This window comes from Coturnix japonica, chromosome 2 (genome assembly GCF_054131305.1).
Source record: "Coturnix japonica strain WE chromosome 2, WE-NBRP24, whole genome shotgun sequence".
Taxonomy (NCBI): domain Eukaryota; kingdom Metazoa; phylum Chordata; class Aves; order Galliformes; family Phasianidae; genus Coturnix; species Coturnix japonica.
In genome coordinates this window covers 37881827-37900870 of record NC_140664.1, presented here as the reverse complement: position 1 = coordinate 37900870, position 19044 = coordinate 37881827, and the positions used below count along the sequence as shown (strand labels likewise).

General features: G+C 42.2%; 1 protein-coding gene across 3 annotated transcripts in view; it reads right to left on the bottom strand.

Annotated features, from left to right (window-relative positions):
• LOC107310144 (ethanolaminephosphotransferase 1-like) overlaps positions 1-19044 on the bottom strand; it is a 38792-nt gene that overhangs the window by 2469 nt on the left and 17279 nt on the right. Inside the window, exons 5-9 of one of the 3 annotated variants that reach the window (XM_015855512.3) lie at positions 16709-16977; positions 11910-12018; positions 4911-4959; positions 2788-2968; positions 465-647 (exon numbers count right to left, since the gene is read on the bottom strand). In XM_015855512.3, the coding sequence (XP_015710998.1) occupies positions 465-647; positions 2788-2968; positions 4911-4959; positions 11910-12018; positions 16709-16977 (791 nt within the window). Of the gene's footprint in view, positions 1-464; positions 648-2787; positions 4064-4910; positions 4960-11909; positions 12019-16708; positions 16978-19044 lie in introns of those variants that run through there. The other 2 variants (XR_014942546.1, XM_085537407.1) reach the window with 2 other exon arrangements.

The window sequence follows — 19044 nt, the reverse complement described above, 5'->3', positions numbered from 1 at the left end:
AAAGGGCATTAGCTGAGAAAAAATGAATTACAGCAGTAATTCAGATGCCAATAAAGGACAAAACTGATATCTGGCAGACACAGAAATGTGCTGGAAAGACTGAATTAACTGCAGAACCATTTGGATCTGCAGCATAAGAGATGCTAATAGAAGGCCGTGAAAAGGTGAGAAATTTGAGCAGCCGTTTTGCCTGCAGATTCAAAGTTCACCACCTTATTGTAAGAAAGAATCTGACACATTTACTTCCTACTTTACCTTCCTGCTTTCTTCGCTCAAGTAACCTTAGGAACAGAAAGAGCAAAGATGAGAAGGCATCAGTGCCCTATTGATCAACTACATGCAGCACGTGAGGAGCCGATAGCTTAACACTCAGGCTGTGGGACAACACCCCGCCCAGACAGCACAGACACCACCCCCAGAAGGCCCTGACCCCACAATGTGCACAGCTCCCCCTGTCCCCTTACCACACAGATGCCGTAGTGCACGTGTGCAGCCGTGACCAGCGCGGTGAAGGCACCCAGCACAGCTTCCTCCGCTTGGCCCAGCAGCCCTGAGATGGCTGCATAGACCACCAGTGCCAAGGGGAACAGGAACCAGTGCAGCAGCTCTGGCTGTGTGCTGCTCATCTGGCAGATGATGACTTTGCACTGTGGGAAGAAAGGCAGATGGGTGAGAAGTGCTGGGGCAGCCGGCTCACTCCTAACAACCTGCATCCATTTTCTCTTCAGGTTGTTTTCGATGGGGAAAAATAGGCTGGGTCTCAAAATGGAGCCTGTTTCTACTAAGGAAACTGCTATCGACAGCCTTTGTGCCTTGTCTGTGGTTCTTTAAGGACCTTATTGAAGGTAATTTAAAATATACTCTTCTTTCAGGGAGGCAGCGTTTTGACGTGCCACACTTTATGAGCTGAAGCCTGGTTTTGCAAAAGGGGAGTTTGTTTGACACTATGTGCTTTCACACAGCCTCATAAAGTTGTAATCCTAAATCAAATTGCCACCGCTTAATCACTGGGAGAGCACAGTGGTATTCTAATCACATGGCGTGGAGAGATATATTCTGGTTCAGTGTGTGTAAGGGAGGGGAAGTAATAGGCCTCTTCTGAACTCTATTTTCCTGTTCTAGCGCTCCTTCCTATACCGCATCACCCACCTCAGCAGCATCGCTTCCCTGTCTTAGTTACAGTGACGGGCTCTCTGGGGTGGAGCTGGGGCCTTGGGAAAGGAATCCCACCCAGAATGGCAGAAAAAAATGAATGTATGAATACATTCAGCTAAAAGCAGATAAATAGCTTCATTCAGAATTTGAATATGGTTAAAAACAGATGTTGTGAATCCTGGAAACACTGAAAAAATGAGAACCTTTTCCTGTACAGTGTTTGAAATCCCGTAAGAGCAGCAATAACAGTCTGAATGAAATCTAATGATAGGGGAAAATAATGGCATGAAGAATGTCCAAAAATGAAAACCTTTCAATAATGCGATATGTGTCTGTACATAACATAAACTGATTTGCTTACAATGAATTATCAGTATAGATGATGAATGTCTCAAGTAGCACCAATTCTACGAGTCTTTTAGGAACCGTTCCAGATGTTGCTAAAGCAATCTCTCCAGTTCATGAATATAGGCCATAATTTCTGGCTGAATAATTGCACCTGTCCCAAGGTTGGATTTCACATTGCTTTAAATCATTATTACACCTTGTTAAGTATATTACTCAATCCTTCATAAAGATTTACAGTGAGAATTTGGAGCAAGGCAAGCTTAGTGCCGAGCGGGGTTGCAGAACCTCTCTCACCCCTCTGCCAGGCCGGTAGCTTTCATTTGCAGGCCCTTCTGCCTCTGTTTAACCAAAAACACGGGGAATGCCCCATCCCTCAGGATGGGCTGGATGCCTTTCACCTGCCTTCTTGTGGGAGGCCATTGCACAGGTATGTGCAGTGCAGACAAGGACAAGGCGGCCTGTGGGAGTGCAGAGAGAAGATGCACATTGCCATGACAACCTCCCCCTGCTGCGGGGGAGCGAGGGGCCAGGGGAGGTGAGAGGAAATGGGGGCCTGGCTTTTGCTTTTAAATGTTAAAGATTACAACTAATACACATACATTTTTTATGGCCGCTTTTTAAATGTTATACGTTTCAACTAACATGCATACATTTTTAATTCCTGTGAGTCTCTCGTACTGCAGTACATGCCTCGGTTCAAGGAAAAACAAGGCCTCACATTCAATGCGCTGCTCTCAATGCCTTATAAACTGCAGTCTATGGCGAAGCTACTGCTTCCAATCCCTACAAGCTGCTGTCTGCAGCACAGTCTTATTCAGAGCAGTGAGAAGGAGATGCAGGACCATCTGATGTGCATGTAGCACGCTAATGGGAGAACAGCAGGGGAAGGCTGCAGACAACCCGTGCTCTTTATGGTAAATCTGAGCCTGCGCTCAGCTTTACTGTACTTGATTCCTGATGTGCTGGTGCATAGCTGCTATATTTCTGGAACTAAAGCCTCCTCAGGTTGTTCATAAAACCGTGAGGAGGAGGATGGGGGAAGAGCCTTCATCAAAATATCCTTCTGTGGTAAATAAATGCTGCAGCGCTGTGAGCTCCCCAGCCCAGCCAAGTGCTGTGATGTATTTTGGTAAGAAGGAGCGTAACATGGAGGAATAGGAGCAGTGTGGGCGATTCTGCTGAATTTTAACTAGTTTCTGCTCCTTCTGTTTATTCACATAAAAATAGAAGTCTCGCTGACACGAAGCTGTCCCTAAATAATACCATCACCACAAACATACTTACAATAACATTTGAGAAAGTAACCCCAACCATCCATAAAAACAATCTTGGTTGCTTTGCTAATATGTTGCCCGGAGATAAAACCACCCAGACTGTAAGAAGCATGAAGAGCAACAGAGGTGACACAAGAGGTAGGAGTCCTTCATACAAAGAATCATTCTTCAGTGTTTTCCTTAAATGTGCTCTGCAAATAAATACAACGGTTTTATGGAGTAAGAAAACTTATCCATTCCATTTCCGTACAGTAACTCCAGCCTGAACTCAGCCCAAGAATTCATCCTGCAACACAACTGCTCGTACAAATGTGTTAGGTACCCAAGCTTTTAAATAGAAAGGGTAGGATACCAAAGGAACTCATTTCTGGGCTAAAATTACACTGCTTTATTCACATAGCTTCTGGTCAGCTCCACTCTCTCGTCATTGTCTGGCAGTGGACTCCTTGGCTTGCACACAGTGAGCTGTGATAGCTCCGATGTCGTCAAATGCACAGCATGCAAATTTACTGTGAACTCAAAACGTGTATTTTTAGATTATTAACTTTCCAATATAAGACAGGAAATTACTTCAGCCAATACAGAGATAACACAGCTGAGCACATGGCTGGCAGGTACTGCTGTTACTCGCACTGAGAGGAGACATGCTGGACAGTCCCGCTGCAATGGCAAAGTGCAGCCTAAAGGTAGGGGGTACCTTTTTTTTGCTAACTAAAGTAATGGAAAATTTGTGATGCATTGTTTGTTTGGGTTTTTTTCTTATTGGATGTTTTAAGCTGCTTTTTAGAGATAATACTAAATAAAGGTAGCGGAGGACTGTATTTCCTGTCAGCTGGGATAATGGTAAATGCAGCATCAGAACCTTTTGCATCTAGTTTGCATTCTCACTCAGGCAGAACTCACTGAGAGGTTATAAAAGCAGTAGGAGCTTTAATGTACTAAAGTTCACTATCATTAAACTGTTTCTTCATACACAGATTTCACATGAGCGATTCTTTGTTTGAAGTGTACTGGGAAATGTCCTGTTTTAAATCTCTGACTATCTGTGTTTATAAGAGCAGCTAGACAAAAAGCCAATAAATACTTTCTTCAGTCCTAAAAAGAATATTCCTTTGATAAAATAATGACTGAGAACAGACAGCAGGATGGAGAGAAAGAGCATTACTGGAAAACTCAAATTCCTCACCAGCACATAGCTTGTGTGTGCATCCATCAAGCAACTCCAGCTGGATGTTTAGAATTAGGTGCTCTTCTGCTTAGAGGAATGATAAAACTTGCCAAAAGGCCTGTGTCAGATGATGACATGAGGAGGCAAATGCTAAGCAAAAGTCCTGAAATGAGTGGAAAGAAGATGGTGCTGCCCTCCTCCTCCCAGCCCTCCCTGATGCTCTCACTGAGGGCAGGCTGTGATGGGATGAGGGCCTCTTAGGAGCTCTGCATAACTGTCATAGAGTCTCTCCAAAATCAACGTGCTAATATTCATTGCCACTAATTCCTTATGATAGGGAGTGACAGTCCCTCCCTCAGGAAGAGTGGGCTCTGAGATACCTGATGTGACAGGTGAGGGAAACGAGCTAGCAAATACTAGAGGAAGGCAGACAGCATTAGTAAAAATAGGCCACCGGAGTATAAGTGAGCTGTGTATGAAATCACTAGGTGTAGCAAGCCAACTCTTAGATGTAATCACAGCTTGCCACCTGCCTAGACCATATCTGATGGCAATTATCTGCAGCCTTCATACAGAGAGAAGTTTTACAGGAGGATCTGAAAGACAATAAACTCTTTATGGAGTGGAGATGATCAGCTACGTAATTTTGCTTCAAGCAGGTAAAAGTCAGGAATCACATTTGGCTGCAAATAAAACACACCGTTTGTATCTGGAGGGCTTTCATTGCTTTGCCATGCGGGAACAGTGTGAGACTGCCTGAAGAATGGCAAGTGAAAGGGAAATCAGGGAGGCTACAGACATGGGAAAGAAGCCAGTCAGCTGCTGAAAGCTGGACTGAAAGTAAAGCTGTTGTACCATCTTAGTACAGCTGGCTGAAAGTCTACATACATTTCTCATGTAAGGAAACCATTAAATACACAATTAAATGGGAGGGGGTAGAAATGATTTAATGTTAATTCACTTACCTGTGGATGTTGTATAGTGTCTGTGGAAATGAAAGGAGTAAACTGAAGCCTGGAAGAAAAGAGAGATTGATATGCATTGATTTACAGTCATGGTGGGTTGACGGTCCCACAGTCTCTCGTATGACAAAAGAGCCGATGATGTGCCATTGTAGAAACATCATGGTACTCTAGTACTCATCACAGGATGCAAATGAAATTCAGAGGCTTTGGGCAATAACAGAACCTTCCTTATTTTCCAAGAGTTAGCTGCTAGAAGTAGTTGCTGATACAGATTTTCTTGTGCAGTGAGTGATAAGAGCTGGAAGACTTTTAAAACATGTGATGCCACAAGTCGGTACAATCGGTTGTGTGCAATGCAGAAAGATCACGGCCCCATTTTGCATGAGCTGCTCTCTGTTCATGTAGAGAGAGACAAGTCTGACACCAAAAGCTTTCCAATGGAATATATAAGGATAATTAATCTCCAACAGCGCTGCCCACATTAGCGGAAAAATAATAGGTTTATAGTCCAATATGCTGAGATTCAATTAATGAGAGGCTTTGCTGAGACAATGGAGTAAGTGAATTAATTTTCATGATATAGCCATCATTTTGATGAGTTGCTTTTAAAAAAAATACAGCTGTGACCTTTCTGGAGCTCAGCTTTAACCAATAAAGGTCAAGGAATTTGCCTATGTTAACTCTGTGTCTCTGTGCCTTGCTGCTGCCGAGGACCCAGGAGCAGGCTGAGGACCCACGTGGTGCCCCATGCAACACACTTTCATCTCATTATTAGAATTATTGCAAATTACAGCGCAGCAGGAACGGGCACAGGAAAGAACCATTTCAAATTACTCTGCACCAGGGTCAGTGCTGCATAGTGGAATCTCAAGAAATATCAGTGTTCAGCACTCAGCCCTCATCAAAGACGTACCTAAGTCTTAGCATGGCCAGAGTGGCAATGCAGGAGAAGGAAAAGCAAAATTGTAGGGATAATAGAGATCAGAATTGCTGGAAAACAAATAAACAGGGATAGAATAGATATTCTATTTCTGCAGTCTTTTTTATTATCTTTTAAAGAGGAAGAAACAGAGAATTGGAAACAGAATATCCAGCCTGTAAGTCATTTCAGGTATTGCATTTTCACGTGTTTACTTCTTGTTGCTTCTTAAGACAGGTAAGATAAAGAGCTCTGCTTCTTCACCAAGGCGGAATCTCCGTATCATACAGCTGAACACTGAGCAACTGAAGTAACAGCCCAAGTGTTTTGTAAATGTATTTAGAAAATTTGCAAGCTTAGTCCCTTCAGAATGATCCGTGTTTCATGTGCTCTGCAGTTATCTATGTTTCCTATTAGGCAAGGAGGGCTGGTTCAATAAAAGCTTGAGTAACGTACAGCAGTTCCAACATCTGTATCACATTAGAGCAGACATGAGACAAAACACTGACTCTTGAGGTTAAATCTAAATTTCCTGCTGCAATCCTGAAGTTTGATTTGTTAGGAGAAAAGCAACCAAGAGGAACAGAAATAGAGACTGGAACTAGAAATAGAATTCAAAGCCCAATGGTTCCCAGCAATTTGTTATTTTTATGAAGTGCCATTTTAGTTAGAAATAACACACTGACCACAGGCAATCCCCAAGCTGTAGCTGAAAGTCACTTTTGGTTCGGGACAGTTACAGCAGCCACTCCTCTGTATTTTTAGGCACCTTCCCTTTAACAAAGCGAGCGCAAAGGATGCAGCAGGGAAGGCAAAGGGTGTTCCCCTCTTTCTTAAGGGATTTTCAAAATTCCATCATTTCCTACGACACGTTGCTCTCCTCCATCGTCTTTTAGCGAGGGAGGCCTGGCTAGGGGGCTGCTTTTGGTATTCATTAAGTCTGCTTTTTAATTGGTATTAAGAAGCCCTTTGTGCCCGGGAGCTAAATTACCGCTTCCGCATTGCTACCATTCCCTGCTGGTCCAGGGGACAAAAGGTACAGCCTGGAAAGCCACTACCAGGCTGTCCCTCAGGCGCTGGGCCAGTTCTTTGCTGCCCAAGGGACAGCCTTGGTCCTTTCTTCTATTATTTTTAATATCCTATTTTATTGCAAAATCATAACAAAGTCAAGCTGAGTGCATTAGAAGTTTGTAACACGCTACAGACAATTTACATGTACACAGGATTGTAGGGGTTGGATGGGACCTCCAGAGATCGCTGAGTCCAGCCCCCATATGCTTGTTAAAAATATCCCTGCTGGTGCAGTATTGTCTGTTTCACCTTTAATATCTTCCCCAGCTGACTAAAATCCAGAATCCCAAAGGTAAGAAAACAGCTCTGCTCTGAGGGCAGAAATACAGAGCACAGATGGGTGGCACAGATACACACAGGGAATTCTTGTGTCACGCTGGGCATCAAGCCCAAATCCTGGGATTTAGGCACAATCCTGTATTCAGTCCTGAGCTTTTCAATATCTTGTCTCACTTTTAGGGGAAATAAGCATTTGCAAAGCTCTTTATCAGGAATTATTTTGTCCATATTAAAAAAAAACTACTACAAAAAAATACAACCCAAAAGCAATATCAGTGCATTCAGGATTACAGGTATGTCAGAAATGAAGGCATATCTTGTATTCTAAATGTGAGTAGAGATGTGTGTAGAGATTTCTATATCTGTGAACTTACAGTTATGTACACAAGCACACGCACACTTATATACATGTGAAAAGGACAAAAAGACAATCCCCATCAGTTCTAGTGACAGCCTGAGGTTTCATTTGGTGCTTTCAGTTTCACTTCCAAGACTTCTAAGGTGTTACTTATGTTATACTTCTGAGTGAATATACAACAAAAACAGAAAAAAATCAACCAAGCAGTGATGGGCAGTGCAGTACATTTGTCCACCATGATAATCTGGCAGTAATGGCAGTGATGTATTTAAGTTCATTTACACGAAGGCATCTTAAAGCGTACCCCAAAGCCTCCTGGTGGCACGAAGACTGCAAGGCTTATCTCACCATAGCATGGTGCAGCCACTTGGGTGACTTGCTTCTTGTAGAGAAAGGGAGTTTGAGTCCACAAACATTTGCCAGGGAAGGCAGCTCATAATTGGTTGTGGACACAGATAACTGCATGTTCAGTTGTCCAGTCTACTATATTACATTTTCCTGCTATGTAAAATTGCCGTCTTATAACCACCGAGTAAGTGAAGAAAACTCTTAAGCTTATAATTTTCAGACTTAATTGAGCCTGTAAATTCTGAATGTATTAAGTAATTTAAGAACAGATGAAAAATAAACCTGGACACATTTACACACCGTCAAAGGATTTTACATGATAAAAGGGCACTGTGTAAACATGAGTGCCGCGTTCATGCAACAAGTTGATGGAAGTTTGGGATGTTTAGTTTTGTTTGGTTCACCCCAGAGTTTCAGGGTGTAACTCTGCCACCAAACCCCAGAGCTCTTGTTTTCTGGGTTACTGTGGCTATGTTGGATGGGTTACTCCAGACATGAACTTCAGTGCATTTTATGTAGACCTGGAGTGACAGATGAATATTTCACACCCTTTTCTTCAATGAAGCCTTATACAATCTGTCACAGCAATGCTTTAACAAATGGTAAATTGGTGACAGAGAAGTAGAAGCCAACTCATGTTCACTCCACTTTTAAAACAAGGCTAGTCAGGGCCTGTAGGAGTGATAACATTTAGAAAAGACATAACTGAGCATTTAATCACTTAACTGTCCACCAGTGAGGCAGAACAATCAGCCACTTTGCAATGGGAACTATAGAAAATCAGTGGAGAATGACTTGCTGGCATGAAGCAGAAAAAAAATATACAATTAATGTATCTAAGAAAGAAAAATTCCTTCCACCATCAGAAGTGCATTTTATGTTGTCTTTGTGATCAGTGCCTTGCATTGCTATGAAGGCTCTCAGCATCACCAGTTTCACACTGATGAAGCACAACATATCCACTCTATGCTCTGGTGATCTTTCAACCACAAAGCATAGTTCTGCAATGGCAGTTAATGCTGAGGAGGAGTAGGAACCTTTCTGTGCATCTAGGAGTAGTTTTTCCAACCGTAAGAAATGAAGCTGATATGACTGATAACACATTGTCTTTTCATCTGCATCCTACCATAACTTCTTCTGAGCCCTCTGGTCAATTCTGAACAAATTTAATAGCTTAAAAGACATTTCCTGTAAGTTGCCTGGAAATAAACAGTCAAGTAAAGGAAAACAGTTACATGGATGTTTCCAGTGAGAAGGAGATTGCAGCCTGAGCTCAAATTTTATTGCATATTATAAAATCTATTCCACAGAGAGCTACTATGTGTGTCTTCAGTATGAAGAAGCTTCATGTGCCCATCCCAGGTCACGTCATTGCAATGTGAGACAGAAACCACGATCAATTAGTAATTCTGCTCCTTAAACTACTGACGTTTATCTGTCAGTGAAAATCTTTGCGTGAAGCCTATAACATCTTTTGGCATCATTTTTGGTACTAGACTGCATGTAGCAAACGGATTGTTTAAAAATGCTTATTGTAAATATTTTATATGGCTCTCAACCTGATAAGGCAGCGACACGGAATGCCTGGTATTTGGGGCATCCTGGAGGGGTGAAAATAAATGACGGGTCTCACCCCGGTGGTGCCCTTTGAAGAGACCCTTGTTAGCCAGATAACGCTACAGGACAGTTGTGGTTAAATCCCAGCGGGGCTTTTGGAGTGTCATCCACAAAAGCTTTGCTGAGAGCAACAAGTAATTAGTTCCAGCTGAGCACACAGGCACATAACTTTAGAAAGGTCTGGCTACTCTCACGCTAAGAGGGGAAAAAAACAAAGGTATTTCTGTCCAGGAGGCAGGATAACATGCTCTGGAAATGGAGAACAGCCTTTTTTGTTTGGTTTGGTGCTCAGCTAGGTGTGTGTTAGGGGGCATAAGGACTGGAGCTTCAGGATGGAATTGCATTCACCGCCTGCAAAAATTACATGTTCCTATTGACTGGGTAGCAGAATTCTCATAGAACAACACATAGAAGTTTCTCAGCTTCACAAGGAAGGCCTCTGAGGGCACTTTTCAAAAGCTGACCTTCCTACAGGTGTTCACTGTGTGCTAGAGAGTTCCCAGGGACGTGTGTAAAGCTCTCTCTTGGGAGGTTTTCATAAAGCTTCTAATCTAAACACCAGTATCACTGTGGTTTTTATGTATATCTTTGTGTGTTCTGGCACCTGATAAAAACTGCATTTTGGGGGAGTGAATGTCACCTGGTGATACCGCGGCTTCCACTGAGGATGTGCCTGGAGTGGAGTTCATCCTCGGGTTAGATGTGGGCTCTTCTCTTTTTTTCTTTTTCTCCAAGAAACTCCAGGAAACACATCTGAAAAACTCCACTCTTGTGCTTCTTGTTTGGATTCCTTCCCACTATAAAAGGTACTTGCTAAAGCCCAGCTGTGCTCAGAAAAGTGACAGCTCAGCAGTTGAACTCCTGTTGTGCATGAAACAGTAAAAGCACAAAACTGCAGGCATGCTCTTGGCCGAGTATCGATGGAGCAGACATGTGGGTCCATTGTTAGGGCGAGCACTGGTGACTCTTAAATGCCATCAGATGGTTAAGGATAAGCCAGTTAGGGCTTAATGGCTCCTCTCAGGGTTCTGGGAAACAAACTCATAAAAAGCAGTGGAGGCCCTATTGCAGTGCTCTGTCCTTGGTGTGGGCTATGTCAATGCCTTTTCAGTAGGCACGGCAGGGCCCTGCAAGCTTCTAAAAGCTTTATATATCCAGATTTATGGAGCACAGGTTATTCAGTGATAAAACACTTTAAATACTACTGTTGAAAGGGGATTCACACCTGTGACAAAGCTGAAGTGCTTTCTGGATCAGGCATACTTTAAACCTATGTTAAAGTTATAATTCAGCTGCAAAAGTTACCCTGCTAATGGCATTATAGACAAAGTGCAAGAAACAATATTTTTAAAGCAATGTTTTGGCTCTCAGTTATGTCTCCTCTGCTTGGGACAATGATGGAAGAACTACTCAGCTCCCTGCTTATGAATCCAGCCATGCAAGTATACTACATCAGACAGATGCAATGCTTCTTCCTACATCCAGAGGAACATTCCATCAATTTTCTCTTTGCAGTAGAATATGAAAAAAGATGCTCACTTCTGTGGATTTTATCATGCTGATGTGCCTTCCTAGCACAAATCTTCTTAATACATTGACTAGTTTGAGTTAAACCTTCACCCATGACTTCCCAAGTACATCCAGCTCCTCACTGAGGCGGCTGTCACATGCCTTGACAAGAGGAGCAGAAATGATGTACACAGCGTGGATGGAGCTCTGCACTTGCAGGCCCAAGCAGCACGGCTCGCTTAGAAGCCAGCACCCATCTCTGGCTCTGCAGCACGTCTCCCAGAGCACACAGTTCCCTCTTCCCACCAGAGGGCATTTCCTCACTGCACACGACCAGGTTGATCCTTGCATTGCCTACTGAAAGGGCAGCGACTGTTTTTGCCCTCCCCTTTCTTTCTTTTACTCTGTGCTCACAAAACAGGCCTGACGAATAAATAGACTGCTCAGCCTCAGTCACACGGGGTCAGTTTCAGATGCTGCAGACATCTTTGCAGGCAGGTGACAACATGAAGCTGTGCAAATGCAGCAGGTTCAGAAGCACCCCAGGACAAACTCTGGCAGCCCTTGCTGGGAGTTGGAGATGGGTGATGGCCTATGGCCTTTTCTGAAGTTCTCTGTCAGACTCAAGGCCCGAATGCATTTCTGTTTGCCTTACCTGTGCCAAACCCTATGTTTTGTGCCCTCTTGTCATTACTTGTAAGTTCATATAGAAATCCTGGAAAAATACATATGCCAGCTTACGTTTAGCAGTACAACTCCTATTAATCACCCCCACTCATGTCAGCTTGCGAATGGCCAATGCTTACAAAAGAAAAAAGAAATTTATAGGCAAAATAAGGAATTATCTAATCAAAGGAATTAAATAACAGTAAAGTTCTCCATGGATTCAGGCACTTACCTATAAGTAGGATTACTAATATATCTGTAATGTAATAACCAAGCAGGAAAGGCTTCTGCCAAACTTCCACACCCACAATGCCGGTGAGCAGATATGCTGCTATTAACACCTACAGGAAAAAAAAAGACAATGTGTTTTTAATCCTTTCCTCCTAAAGGCACAGAATTTTACTTACCATTTCAGCACAAACACTACATTACCATATGATAGATTTTACCATCTTTTTGCTTGCTTTTTTTGGTCAGATATCACTATGTTTTACTTCATTCACTTCTCTGTATCTAAGCTCAAGGGTCCTGCCCCATCATTACACAGATTTTAAAGGATTTCATTGAATGGGGCATCATAAAACTCTATGCGCAATTGCCTGTGTGAGAACCAAAAGGGGAAGAACAGGCACTAGAACAAAAAACATGTCTTAGGACTCTGAGAAACATTGGTCTAAATGAAGGATGTATATAATGGGTTTTACAACCCACTACAACAGAGGTAACATTTGGCTCTCTAAGGATACTGCATTATGTTATCCATAAGACATAACAGATGAACTCTTAGCTCCATCAGATTTGAGGGCAAAACTCCAGCTGGCTTTGACAGAGCCTGAATTTACCCTCACACGTTGCACTCCGAGCAGATATTTTTGGCGAGCAATAAAAGAAGATCTTTGGTATTATCCGCTATTACAGTCAGTATTTTTGGCAGAACACAGGCGGGTATCACTGTCAGATGTCAGCACACCTCTAGGAACAGGAGCGCTGAGGCAACATGCCGTGTGGGGAATCCCCTGCCCTGGGATAGGGGGATTCAGTGCTCCCAGGCTGAGGTTGTCTCTCATTTAACTGATGCTGTGTAGGAGAAACACTCCTTCAGTTTCTTGAGTATTTTGGTTTCTAGAGAATTGTAACCAAGCCCCTGCTATCACTGCAATCAGTAGGAATAACCACTGTGAATTAATTGCAGCACTTTCTAAGACTTGTTTTAGAAAGCTGGGCAATGAGAAGCTGGCTGTGTCCCTTGGCCCAAGTTGTATTAGCAGGAATTGAAGACCGCCGAGATTATTAGACAGAAACAAAGTATGCTGAAAAGATGTACACATTTTTGGCTTTTTTAAAAGGCACTGATGGAAAAAAAATAATAATTAAAAGGCACAACAGTGTTCCTAAGTGCAACTGTTTAATTGTACCTAAAGAAAAGGCAGACAGCTTTTTACTGATGGGACTTAGTGCCTTTCATATATAAAGCCAGTCAGGAGCAAATAAACTTAATTACAAACTTTTGCAAAAGGAGAAATCCAAATTAAATAACAGAAGTAAAGGCAGAATTGCAAGTGAGTGTCAGTCATAAGAAGTACTAGTAGGTAAACATGTTTTGCACACAGGCTCATTGAGTACTCTGTACTATGCAGAAAGGAAATACAAACATTTTCTTGTCTTTGTTGAAAATATACTGGATGCATTTACAACTTTTTATGATTTCACATCAAATGGCATCATTAATTGGTTGATATTCAGTGTCACCAGCGTCTTACAACAATATGAACTGCTCATGCCTTGTGATACTTTCCATTAACACAGTACTCACACTGAACATCTAGGGGGTACAGTCACATAAATGCAAGTTTTGCACTGAAAATAAAGATGGCATTTTCCTAAAATAATAAAAATCAATGATTCCCCACAAGTGATTTCACTTTATAGCTTTAGTGTGATGTGCAGTTTTTCAATTTTCCTTTTTTTTCCCCAGTATTTCAATAAATAGTTGAAGGTGGCACAATTAGCCTGTTTCTTATGTTTGTTAATTGGTTTCTTATGTGCGTTAAAGAAGCTCATTTTGCATTCAGATACATGGTATGTGGCGGGTGAACAACCAAACACACTCAGAGATTAATTAACCAAGTAGCATTTGAGTGGAATCATAATCAAGTGGCTCAGAAAGAAGGGATCTGATGCAGGACGTGGGCTTTCCCCTCTACCCATGATATTGCCTTGCTCCCACTAAATCTCATAGTGCTCAGAAAGATGCCACAGCCTCCTCCTTTAGGAACCAGGCGGGAGGAGAAACCATCATGGTCTTTCCAACAATATGACACAGAATCAATGAATCATTTGACTTGGAAGGGGCTTCTACCAGAAACTGTCAGGATGACACAGTGCCAAGAGGCTGCTCCTGTTCCTCTCTCTGCTTTCAGAGGACTAAGCGCAAGGCAGCCTTGTGCCCTGCTCCTTGATGCTGGGCCCACCAACATTCAGCCCTCCGACTGACCCTCCTTCAGATGTATCAAAGCTGTGTCTCCTGTTTACATGCCATAGCTTCCCATAAATGGCTGTTTGCTGTAATCAGAGCTAATTGGAGTGCCAGCTACAGCTCAGCTACTGAAATTAGGTTACCAGTTCTGACGAGTCATCAAATCACAGAAAAATGTGATCAGCAAAAGTTCCACAAACATCTCTTCTAGTAATGAGTAGAACAACAGCTCTTTTAACACCACGGTTAATGCAGAGCCAGTCAGAGGACCATCTGTGTTTATATGCAGATAAGTTAGGAGCTGGAATGGGCTGCTCAGGGAGGGGATTGAGCCACCATCCCTGGAGGTGTTCAAGAAACATTTAGATGTTGTACAGAGGGACGTGGTTTAGTGGGGATATATTGGTGATAGGCCAGTAGTTGGACTAGGTCTTGGAGGTCTTTTCCAACCTTGGTGATTCTATGATTCTGTGATTCCATGATTCTAAGTTACTTATTTTCATGCTCATATTAAAAGCGGCACTTCCTGAGCTTTGTAATGATAATGAAGTCCAACTTTCCTGGATGCCACACATTTTAAAAGCTGGAGCAGAGGACCAGACTAGCTGAATTTCTGGCATGCCAATGCAATTGCATAATACTGCCAATGGAATCATTTAAGACTGAGCACAGTGGCACGCTCATGCAGCAGCACGGCTAGGAATGCCATGGAGGAAATTGTGAACATGGGAGCAGCCTGAAAACAGTCTGCAAGTGCTGCCTCACCCTCTTCCTCTGAATGTGTCTGTGGCAATATCTGGTGGGTAAGCTGAGGGGGAAAAAAAAAACAAAGCAGCAAGGAGAGCATTTTCTTTCTTGTGTCTCATTAGCCATTTGCCGGTGTCCTTGGTATCCCAGTCACTAGAGGTGTTCAAGGCCAAGTTGGATGGGGCAACCTGATCTAGTGTGTGTGTGATTCAGTGGTTGACAACACTGCCTGTGGGGATGGGAGGGATGGGGGGTCCAATCTACCACCACTGTTGATGATTGTTCTACTAAGCATAAAAAAAATCCTTACATTTATATGCTTATTATTTTGACAGCAATTCCGCATCAAAGGGGAAGAGGAAGTAACACTTGTTAGCACCTTGCATCCAGGATAATCAAAATAGTTTACAAACTCTACCGAAATTAAGCCTCACCACAAGTCTGCGAGGCGGGGAAATGTTATTACATTATCCCCCAGATGGGAAAGCTGCTGCAGGGGCCTAGGTCACTGAAAGGCACTGGAAGATTTAACAGTACTGCTCCATTAGTTGATATCCGCTCCCACATTTAAGCACTAATACAGTTCTGATGATGTTGAAATCAAAAAGATCTTCTAAACACACACATATTTATCTGCAGTGATCATCCAAGCAACAAGTGAAATTGGTTTGAGCACAGGCTGAAAGGACTTCACTGAGAAGCCTTGCACAGATACGGCAGAAACTCGCAGACCAGCTGGCTGCCTAATGTCTTAGTGCTCAGCCAAGTGCTTCTCCCTGGACCTATTTTGTAGGAGATGAAACAGATGCACCACATCTGGACCACCATCTCCGAGCTGTTCTCAAACCACTGGATTCTGATTATGTTTACAACAATACATCTGCAGCCGTTAATTCAAATACTATATTTCCATTAACACACATCTTTGAATGTTTGTCAGACTTCTTTTCAATTATGTCTCTCTGGCTGTACCTTTCATCCCATGCCCGGGATGGGAATCTCACAAGTCTGGGAGTTTGCTCTTCAGGCTGCAAGAGCCTGGCTATCTCAGAGACTAGCCAGTCCCAGAATCCAAGCACAAGGTCCTTGGCAACACACGATGCTGCTGCCACTGCTAGCACTCATTTGCACTTATTTGCACTGGTCGTGTTTGTGAAGGTGTCCACCACCTTGTGGTAGGGCTGTACACTGGGCAAGAAGTCAGCTGTGAACTGGCTGTGGACTGATATATTATTCACATTTCTGAATCATGTTCACATCATTCCCAAAGAAGAAATCTTTCAAGAGTGGAAATCACCTGACAACAGTTAATGCTCACTGAATAGGTACGGTGCTGTTTATATTACCACATTCAGAGTAAGACTTAGGAGAATTGGTCAGGTCTAGTAACGTACAGCTGTGTAATTAATAAACGCTGGACTAATTTGCGTAGTGCCTCAGAACCTAGTTTTGGTGGGAAAATTGCTTAAAGCTTTGGAGCACATAACAATGTTTGTTAATTTTACCAATCAAATGCAGTTAAGTGACGCTCTCACGCATGCCATCCAGCTGCTAGGATTGCTGTAAGTCTGCTTTTTCCTACAAGGCAATGAATCCCTGATGCTGACAGTTTGCCTGAGAATATCCTCTCTTTGCATATGCAGGAAATTTTTCTGCATTACTTGTAGGGTTATTCTATTTCACATTCAACCTTTCAGCCAAATACATTTGCCTTGAGCTATATAATTTTTTTTCTATTCCGGTAATATTATGAAAACACTAACATAGCTAAAAAAAATAAAAATAAAACAGGAATGATAAATACTCACCACTTGGCTCAGATCATATCCCCAAGGAAGAAAAAGAACTCCTGTGTTATATTTCTCCCAGTGTGAACACATAAAGTTAAACAAGACAATGCTTAAATACATATACATTGTATATACAGAAACTCCAGTCTTCCCATTGTCCCGGGAACAGACAGAAAAAAAAGAGAGCACAAAAATGGAGGTAGCCCAGCTGTCCAGCCCATGGTCAAACAGTTCTCCCAGAGGACTACTCGACTGAGTCCTTCGAGCGTGCTTCCCATCTATGGAATCTGAAAAGGTTGGGAAAGAAAGAGAAGCAAAGAATTAGAACACAAGAGGAATAACTCTCCCATAGACTTTATTACATATGTATTTCTCTCTATATATATATGTATACAATTTACTGCTATATGTACCTGGGAAAAAAAGCACTTTTGACAGCAAGCTGAAGCATAACCATCTCCTCAACAACAATGTATTAGGACCGCTCACAAAATATTTGCCTCGGTTCTCATGTAATGTTGTTCTTACCTCAGTTCTTCTATTAAAAGCCACCATCCTTATCCTTTAGAAACACATTCAGAAACATTTGTCACAGAATATCCTGATTTAGAAGGGGCCCATATGGATCACCAAGCCCAACCCCTGGCTCCACACAGGACCACCCTATATGTGAGAGCACTGTCCAAACACTGCCTTGACTCCAACAGCTCAGGGTTGTGCCCACTGCCTCTGGTGCAGACTCTTTCCCTCACCCCCAGCTGCCCCTCCCCTGACTCAGCTCCATGCCATTTCCAGAAAAAATTCTTAAAGATTACTTAGTGTAATTTCAAGGAGTATGTATTTTTTATTCTCATTTTAATTGGAAGGTACCACAGCCAACAATTATTGGCTGTTAATGGCACCATTAACCCTGAGCTGACTGAAGGGACAGTTCTGCAGAGTGAGACAAAAAATCCACAGCTGCTATAGATCATACACAGCTTCTCTGGATTATTTGGCAGCGCTCTGGGTTTTGTTTAATGTAAATATACTTCAGAGAACTAAACCAGAAAAACATGGAAATTCATTTTGTCACAGAACGCAGACTATCTTCCTATTGTCATACCTACACAGCTGTGAGATATTCTCAGCTCAGATACAAATCTCTTGAGGCAGTTCTCACAGCTCTAAAAACTAAAGACCTTAAAGCTCTCCCTTCTCAAGCCGCATTCTCCATTAACATTGCCATTGAGTTAGCAACATCTTACTGAAACATGCAGAAAGAAAACTGCCTATAAGCCTGAGGTTACCTGAATAATGTGTTAGAAGTGCAGAAATTCTTTAGTCTATTAAGCAATGCTTCTGAAACTTAGCTAGCAAACAGGTATCTAAACATTTCTAAGCACTGTATGGTCTTTCATGTTTCAGGAACATCTATCCCAGATCAGAGAGATTTCAGATTCAGGGTTAGTTCTTTTTTTTTTTTAAATGAGGATGATAGAGGATTGGTCTGTTGTAGTGGCAGTGTTAAGTCATGACCTGAACCAGTGATTGAGCACCTGGTGGGAAGGCAGGGCAAACCCAGGGCAGCTCAGGTAAATGCAATGCACCTGAGTGACCAGAAGGGTTGGAGCCAGGATCCACCCCTTCCCAGACCTCTTTTAAGGGTTGGTAGTTGAGGCAAGGGTATCTTCCTGAATATCCCTGTACACAGGAAGCCTTCTTAAGGTAAGTAGTTTCTTTCCTTTGTTTCTCTGCCCATAGATGTATCTGAGCCCTCACACGCAGCAGCCTAGGATTTCACTTCTCTGTTGTCATTGCTGTGCTTTCTATCATGCTACAGCCTATTTGTAAGTTATTTTCGGTTTCCTTGAAAGGAAACTCACATTAGATACTAGACTACATACATCACAATGAGACAGTGGCTCTTATGCTTTAGGAATATTTTAGTTTAAAAAGAAATCTTACACTAATAACATCAAGAAACATGGTGCTTCTAATCATAATGCATGTGGGAAGAAATACAGGAACTTTCCAAAGAATACATAAAATTGGACTTTCAAAAATCTTACTCCTTTTTTCCAAATTTAGTTTCACTAGCTTTTCAAGGTATTGAAAGTATTTTCTGTTTTAGGTGTCAGTTGGAAATCATTTATGACAATAACTGTGTGCCATAGTGGATGTATATTGTCTCACGTTTCCGTTGCTTTAGAATTCTCATATTATTTCTCATGAAGGTTCACAAATCTTCAGTTTTATTAAAGTTTATATAACTTTTAAGCAGTGGAATTCAAAATAATAGCGAAACATAGTCTGCTTTATGAGAAGGGAAAATAAACCAAACCACCTTAACAAAGAGGGGGAAAAAGAGCAGC